The sequence below is a fragment of the Cibotium barometz genome, chromosome 5 (assembly GCF_041138505.1).
Source record: "Cibotium barometz isolate CiBa-2024 chromosome 5, ASM4113850v1, whole genome shotgun sequence".
In the NCBI taxonomy this organism is placed as follows: Eukaryota; Viridiplantae; Streptophyta; class Polypodiopsida; order Cyatheales; family Cibotiaceae; genus Cibotium; species Cibotium barometz.
The window spans coordinates 20,860,370-20,869,024 of NC_141050.1; the positions used below are offsets into that span (position 1 = coordinate 20,860,370).

At 41.6% G+C, this 8,655-nt stretch overlaps 1 protein-coding gene across 1 annotated transcript; it reads left to right on the forward strand.

The window, feature by feature from the left end:
* The first annotated feature begins 3,918 nt into the window (after positions 1–3,918).
* LOC147638188 (uncharacterized) lies at positions 3,919–4,401 on the forward strand. The gene has a single exon (XM_086798749.1). It carries the CDS (start codon positions 3,919–3,921, stop codon positions 4,399–4,401), a length of 483 nt encoding a protein of 160 aa, XP_086654875.1.
* The last annotated feature ends 4,254 nt before the right edge of the window (positions 4,402–8,655 follow it).

The following is an 8,655-nucleotide window of genomic DNA, read 5'->3' on the forward strand; positions in this document are numbered from 1 at the left end:
CAAAGAGCTCTGATGATAATTCAGAATATAATAGTGACTCAGATTCAGATGATGAATCAACTAGCCAGAAAAGGAAAAAGAAGAAGAAATCTTCTAAGTCCAAAGATAAGGGCAAAAAGAAGAAGAAAGGATTGGATGATGAACAACTATTAAAAAGGCTTAAAGCATTGAAGTATGCCTCAGCATTAACAAATGACAGACCAGTGTGTCAGATATGCTCAAAGGAAGGACATTTAGCAACCAATTGCTGGTATAACCCAAATTTCAGAGGAAGAGTTCCCCTCGGTGTACAAAGGTCAAAGCAGCAGCAGGAAGAAACTTCATCTAATCAAGTCTTCCCTGTTCAAGCTAGAGGACCAAATAGATAGTTCAGATCACAGCCTAGACAAACATGGCAATCAAATTTTAGAGGAGAATTGAAGTGCACTTATTGTGACAAAGAGGGCCATAGACAGGGCCCAGCTTGTGAGTTATGGTGCAAGCATAGGACAGAGAGGGGTATCCCAATTATAAGGTACCCTATAGCAGATCAAAATCAGAGAGGAAAGATGCAATAAAACCAACAAATAACACAGTTAAATGCAGTGACAGTGACAGAGGATCAGTTTCAGAGCAACTCTGATATGGTTGAGAATGTTGCTTGTGATTGTTTTGGATGTGTAGTCCATGCAAATGATAAGGATGGGAAACAACAGGTTCCTGCCTTGGCTGTGACAAGAGCTGCAAAGTTGAATCAAGGTCCAATTCAATGGGTGGATCAGGAGAAAGTTAGAAGCAAGGTTCAGAGGTAGTTGGACAAGAAGAAGCCAGCTTTGGAAGAACTATTGTCAGAACAAATAGAAGAGGTTTGTGAAGAACAAGGACAGGACAAAGGAGAAGAGGAAATTTCTATGGTTGACTCACTCTCTATGAAGCTCTGTTACATTCAGAAATTCAGATTACTCTTGACCAATTGCTGACATTAGTACCAGGGTTCTGAGATTTGCTGTTTCAAAGAATTCTTCAGAGAAAAGGTGTTGATTCACCTAAAAGTAATTTTTCAATGAGCAATATTGTTCAGGTGGAAGATGTTGATTTCAAAGTTCTTGCCATATCAGCCAAATATCAGGGCCAGTCCATACATGGAGTTCTTTTGGATGGTGGATCAGGAGTTAACATCCTTCCTGAGTCAGTTTATATTCAATTTGGGAGCCAAGAAATGCATCCAGCACCTTTTCAGGTTAAAATGGCTGATCAGAGGAGATTACAACCTTTAGATTTGTTAAAAAACCAAGAGATCTTCATTGCAAGATTGAAGTTTAAGGTCAACTTTGTAGTACTCAGGATGCAATCAGGGAACTTGGCCTACCCAATGCTCCTTGGAAGACCCTGGTTCAGGCAGGCTAAGTTAAAGCAAGATTGGGGAACTAATATGGTGATCTTGAAACAGGGGAACCAAAAACAGACTTTACCCATGACATCTACTATAACTATGTCAAAGGAGCAAAGAGCTTTGTGGGCACAAGGCATACACCTGGCAGATGAAGTAGAAGATAATGAGGAAGAGGAATATTTGAAGGCCAATCCAGCAGTTGTCTCAGTGTTTGATATAGATGTGATGACTATTTTGGGAGATTATGAGGATTGTTTTACTGTAGCTGTAGAAGGGTAGACAGACCAGCAATTATAGGATATTCAAAAGGATATTCAAACAGGGACTAAGATGACTAAGGAACAGTTCAGAGCTCTACAGAAATCAGAGCTGTCACAGTCAGAGGAGATGCAGAATGGTCTATCAACTGATCAGGCTACTGCAACAGCAGAGCAAAGATATGAAAACAGTATGAAGAAATCAGCTAGAGTTATGGAAGATGATCTGAATGAATGGAATTTGGGAACAGAGAATGACCCTAAAGTTGTCAAAGTTAGTGTTCATGTGGAAGGAGAATTCAAAGACAATCTTCTGAAATTATTAATGGAATACAAGGACATTTTTACATGGGAATATTCAGATATGAAGGGGATTGATCCTGCATTTTATTCCCATAGGATTAATTTGAAGCAAGATGCTAAGCCTGTTATCCAACAGAGGTATAGAATGAATCCTAACTATGCAAAGCAGGTTAAAGATGAAATTGACAAGCTGCTCAAGGTGGGATTCATTAAGCCTGTACATGAAGCAACATGGCTATCTCCAATTGTAGTAGTTCCTAAGAAAAATGGAAGAATCAGAGTTTGTGTGGATTATAGAAAGCTCAATGCAGCCACCATCACAGATCCTTTTCCATTACCTTTTGCAGATACGTTGCCAGATTCATTTGCAGGGCATCAAATGTATAGTTTTTTGGATGGGTTCTCAGGATATAATCAAATCAGGATGCACCCTGATGATGAACACAAAACAGCCTTCATTATAGAGTGGGGAGCATTTATGTTCACAGTAATGAGCTTTGGATTAAAAAATGGACCACCAGCTTTCTCAGAGGTGGCAAGCAGAGTGTTTGAGCCCTATTTGTCTTCTTTTATGAGGGTATTTATGGATGATTTTAGTGTGTTTGGATCCAAAGAGATGCATTTGGAGCACTTGAGGAAAGGTTTTGAGAGATGCAGGAAGTTTGGTATGTCATTGAATCCATACAAATGTGCAATTGTAGTTAAAAGAGGAGTCTTGTTGGGCCACGTTATTTCAAAGGAAGGTATACAGGTGGATCCAAGAAAAATTCAGAGCATCATAAAGTCCAAGAGCCCAGTGAATCTGAAGGAAACATCTAGGTTTGTGGGTCAAATCAAGTGGCACAGTAGACATTTAAGATATTTGTCAGATGTATGTGCACCGTTGTCACATTTGACCAAGAAAGGAGTAGAATTCAGGTGGTTAGAGGCCCAGGAAAAGGCATTTCAGACTTTAAAGAAGATGATGGTGGTAGCTCCAATTTTGCAGCCTCTTGATTGGTCTTTACCATTCCATGTATTTGTTGATGCCTCAGACATTGTAGTAGGAGCTATTCTTATGCAGGCAAAAATCAAGAATTGGTTCAGACCTGTCTACTATGCAAGTAGAATGCTAACTTCAGCTGAGAGGAATTACTCAGTTACAGAGAGAGAAGTTTTGGGCATGGTGTTCTCTTTACAGAAATTTAGACATTATCTCTTGGCTAACAAAGTCTTCTTCCATGTTGACATCAAGCTCTGTTATTTCTTGTGAAGAAACCACAGTTGGCAGGAAGGTTAGCAAGATGGATGTTGCTGTTGCAAGAATTTGACTTTGTGATAGTACAGCATGCTGTGGGTGGCTGATTATTTAAGCAGACTTGAAAGTAAGGAGGATGCTGCAGGAGTTGATGATTATTTCCCTGACTCTGATCTGTTTGCTGTTTAGAGCTAGAGCTCTGACTCCTTTTATGATCAAATGTTGCTGTTTCTCACTAATGGATTGCTACCAGAAGAGATGAGTGTGGATCAAAAAAGGAAGTTTGTGCTGAAAAGCAAGCCATTCTTAGTCATTGCAGGAGCATTGTATAGAAAGGGGATAGATCAGATAATAAGAAGATTTGTTCCTGATTTTGAACAAGAGGCACATGCAGGGTTGTCTGGAGGTCACTTCTCAGGGGAGATAACAGAAAAGAAGATTTTACAATCAGGTCTGTGGTGGGACCAAGAGTTTTGAAGGATGCTCACACATATGCCAAGGAATGTTTGGTTTGTCATCAGTAAGTGGGCCAACCCAATTCTAAAGATAGGATGTTAGACCACCCTATACTACCTCTAGATCCATTTCAGAAATGGGGATTAGATTTTGTGGGTCTTATCAAGCCAAAGAGCAAGACAGGTAAGAGTTACATTTTGGTGGCTACAGAATACTGTACTAAATGGGTGGAAGCAGTGGCTCTTAGAGACAATAAAGCAGCTAGTGTGGCCAAATTCTTGTATAGTAACATCATGACAAGGTTTGGATGTCCCATTGAGCTTGCCAGTGATCAGGGAACACACTTCTTGAATGGTGTTATCAGAGAGCTGACTCAAACCCCTATGATTTTGCATACGAAGTCCACTCCCTATCATCCTCAGGCAAATGGACAGGCTGAGAGTTCAAACAAAATCTTGCTTAAAATCATTAAGAAGATTGTTCAGGACAACAAGTCTAATTGGGATATGAAATTGGACTCAGCTTTATGGTCATTTCGAATAGCCTTTAAAGTAACCACTGGAATGACTCCTTTTAGGCTTGTTTATGGTTTGGAAGCAGTAGTACCCATGGAGTTTGTGGTGCCTAGCTTGAGAGTTGCTGCAAAAAGCAGACTTCCACTCAGATCAGAGAATAGAGGAAATTTGGAGCTTGTGTGTGGATCAGAGTCCGCTTGGATTTTTCAATTTGAACGGTGGGGAATATATTTCGCACGAGTCGGCTGTCAATTGGCTTGATTTAACTATTTGTCCGACATTATTTGCGGTAATGGCCGACGTGATGCATGAGAATCCCTATAAATCCGCAGCAGTGAGGGGATGGCATGCACGACTTCATCTAGTCCGTTCTAGAAGTGCATGCCAGAGGAGATTGCATGAGGAGACATCTGTGTTTCAGAGGCGTCCATTCCAGAAGCCTCATTGTGCTGTGTGCCTCATTCTTTTTCTCTTTGTTCTACTTATCCCCCTGCTCACATGCCCCGTAGTTCTACCGCTAGGCCAGACCTTCTTGCTCTGAATACTGTTAGGAAAAGGTTGGCCATGGTGAAGAGTAAGTAGGCTATGCAGCAAGGGCGACCTAAGGCGAAGACCACATCAGTTCGATGGTCCCTGCGAGAGCATTCAGCACCAAGCAAAGAAGTGGAGCAGTGTTTTAGCTTGAATTCTGAAGAGACGGGACAACAGGAGGAGACTTCTACGAAGGATATTTCTACCGTTGTGGAGGGTAGCCTGATGGAGAACTTTGCACCCTTTAAGTATAGTATGGATTTGGGGATGGATTTGGAGAATAACGCAAATGTTCAGTGGCTTACTTCAATTGGGTTGATCGGATATGCAAAATTGGCCTGGGCTGAGTGGCAAGACAATATCTATGCTCCCACACAGCTAGCTCTACTAAGAAAGACAGAGGGAGTACTCAAAGGAGGTACAAGGGTAACCCCAGCTCTGATTTCTCAGGTATTTGACTTACCTTTTAACCCAGGTTTGGAAGCTTTGAATTTAGTTTTTAATGAGGATATGGAGAGAGAATTTGGGAACCCTGTGGGCTCCAGACATTATTATCATTCAGTGGTATGAGGTGTTCTAACAAAAGGACCTCTGAGAGGCAAACCAAAAACGGGGTAAAGGCATATCTTCTGATGAGGAAGAAAACACGCCAGTAAGAAGACCCGCTCAGAAAACCCAAGATGTCTTGATCTCATGACGCAGTAATATCGGGGACCCAAACCCAAGGCTTCGATAACCATGGCCAAGCGGACATTGTTACGAAAGTGCTGCTGACCCCAGGGTGTTACCCTAGTTATGTCTTGATAGGTCCGCCATTTGGTCTGAGCTACAGACGTTCCCAAGTGAGGAAAAAGTGAGCGCTCATACTGTTCTATAAAATCCTTCTTTACAGACTCGCTTGCGTCTTGAAGGTGAGAAATCATCATGGATAAAACTAATTCCTGTTGCCAAGCCATGAAGGAGTTTAAGAAGAAGGGAGATCGATGGAAGTGAGATTACTGTGAGCGATAAGTAAAGTTACGACTTATATAAAGGTTTGAAGATAGTAGAAGCCGCCAGGAAGCAGCAATTGCGATGGTTTATGGAGCGTGTTCTTTTACCTCAGAAGGTTGACTACATGTCAAAGGAATCTTATACCCCTTTAGCTACAGCAGTAGAGGCAGGAGGTGGATGTGCATTGGGCCACTGTGGTACATCAGAGGATTATGATTGAAGTGGGAGAGAAGGATAAAAGGAGAGTAGTTAGTAAGAGCAGGCTTGGCCCTTTCCTCAAGGCCTTATTTGATTATGACTCTTTTCAAACAGCTATACCTACAAAGCCTGTGGACCCTAGACTTTCTTCACATACATTGGCTCTGACTCTGAAGAGGAAACTTAGGGATAGACAGTTGACAGAGGAGGAGCAGAAAACAGTAGGGTGTCTCTTGGAGGCAGGTTATAGTTTGGAAGAGGCTACAACTTCTGTGTTGTAGTCTAGGATAGATGAAGATGATGAACCATTTTTAGGGACAAAAGTCTCTGGGATAGGGCAATCTCCGACTCCTTCTCAAACCAAGTTGGGGAAGAAGATACAGTTGATTGAAAAGGAACATGTGGCAGGAGGCAACAAAAGATATGACCTATTAAAGATGCAAGGGATGCCTTCGAAGGTAACTCCGTTGGCAACAAAATCCGATTCAGAGCAGTCTTGGACTGTCACTACAAAAAATGTGGGAGATACTCTTGTATTTTTGAGGCAGTTTTGTATGCAACAAGTTGAAAAGATTAGGGAATATCAAAATAGAGCCTATGCGGAAGAGTAGTTGCAAAAGGCTAATGATCAAGTTAGACTAATGCTTGCAGGAAAAGCTCAAGAAGTGGAAATGTTGTAGAATCAGATCAAAGCTCTGAATGCTGACATGGCTGAGTTGAAAGTTTCTTCAGCCAAGGAGATCTCCGAACACACTAGTCAGTTGGTTAAGAATAGATTGTCTCTGAAGTTGTTTGAAGAATGGACAACATCTTTGAAGGCTAGCGTAGAGTCAGAGATGCAAAGATTTCTTGAAAGACAGGTTGAGCTTGAAACAGAGAATAGGATGCTTTTAAATAGATTGGAACCCTTAGAACAGATGAAGGAGCAAGTATTAAGTGAGCATGAAGAACTATCCGTAGGAGGTGTTCTGGTCTCTGAAGCAGATGTGGGGAGAATCAAATCAGAAATGATTCAGCAGGGATCAATGATATGGAAAGAGATCATGTCATGTCATTTGGTTATACAATGCACCATCTTCTTATCAAAAATACAAGCATGAATGTTTTCGGGATGATTTGATTGATTTTCTCAAAATTTTCATTGATGATTTAGGGGTGGGTACTTCAAAAGACAAACTTGTTCCTTCCCTAGCCTATGTGTTGTTAAAAAAACAGGTAGAGGGAGAGGAGACACACACTCAGGAGCAAACCCTTATGTATATTACAAACCCTAACTATAGAGGGAAACCATCTCCCTTCTCACACAATGAATAAAGCCATAATCCATAATACACAAGACACACTATGAGTTGTGTCCACACACATCTAATCCTAGCTAATGTCCACACACTATGACCAGCTGCACACGATCATTTATGTCTCACACATGCTACTACCTAACATGCCAGCACATAGCATAGCTGGCACACATAGCATAGCTGGCACACACTAACATCGAGCTTGAATCTCAACAGCCCCTCTCAAGCTCATGATGTACTGCCATAGATGAAGATGTAGATGAACTTGGGCTATCAAAGCTCTCAACACTCCCCCTCAAGCTCATCCCACGTACTCCCAACATAGTACGGAAGTACTCAAACTTCTCCCTGCTAAGTGGCTTTGTAAAGATGTCAGCCACCTGCTCTTCAGTCTTTCTTCACATACTGTAGATCCATTGTACCATCCAGCACCTTCTCTCTTTGACAAAGTGATAATGGACCTCCATTTGTTTGGTCCACACATGAAACACTGGATTCTTGGCCAACTGTATGCTGCTCATGTTGTCACAAATGAATGACAACTTTGCCATCAATAAGCTCACCCAAATCAGCCAAGAGACCCTTTAACTATACTCCTTCACAAGTGGCAATGGCTGCACCCCTGTATTCAGCCTCTGTACTGGATAAAGCAACAGTAGGTTGCTTCTTGCTACTCCAACTCACCACGGCACTTCCAAGTGTAAAGGCATAACCACTAGTAGACCTCCTGTCATATGAGCTACCTGCCCAATCAACATCTGTGTAGCCATGTATATCCAAGCCTTTACCATGCTCATAAAAGAAATAAGACCATAATGTGCAGTGGTCTTTACATATCGCATAATGCATCTCACTGCATCCAAATGAGGTTTTCTAGGGCTATGCATAAATTGGCTTACTAGCTCCACAACATAACTCAAATCCGGGTGTGTGATAGTCAAGTGAGACTACCAACCATCTTTCTGTACATAGATGGATCATCCAACTCTTCACCAAAATCAGCCCGCAACTTCACATTCTGCTCCAAAGGTGTACTCATTGGCTTACACCCTGTCATGCTATATTCTGCCAACATATCCAATGCATATTGGCGCTGCACTAACCATGTACCTGCATGGTCTTTGATCACTTCAATTCCAAGAAAGTATCTCAACTCACCCAAGTCTTTCATGTCAAACTGCCCACTCAATGCCTTCTTGACATGCATCACATCTGTAGCATGATCTCCTGTGACAATCAAGTCATCCACATAGATGACAAGTAAGACAATCCCACGATCTGTTTTCTTCACATAGAGTGAAGAAAACAGATCGTGAAGTGTAGCATGATCTCCTGTGAGACAATCAAGTCATCCACATAGATGACAAGTAAGACAATCCCACGATCTGTTTTCTTCACATAGAGTGAAGAATCTATTGTAGAAACCTGAAATCCAATGGAGATAAGATATCTGCTCATCTTATCACTCCAAGCACGAGGTGCTTGTTTCAAACCA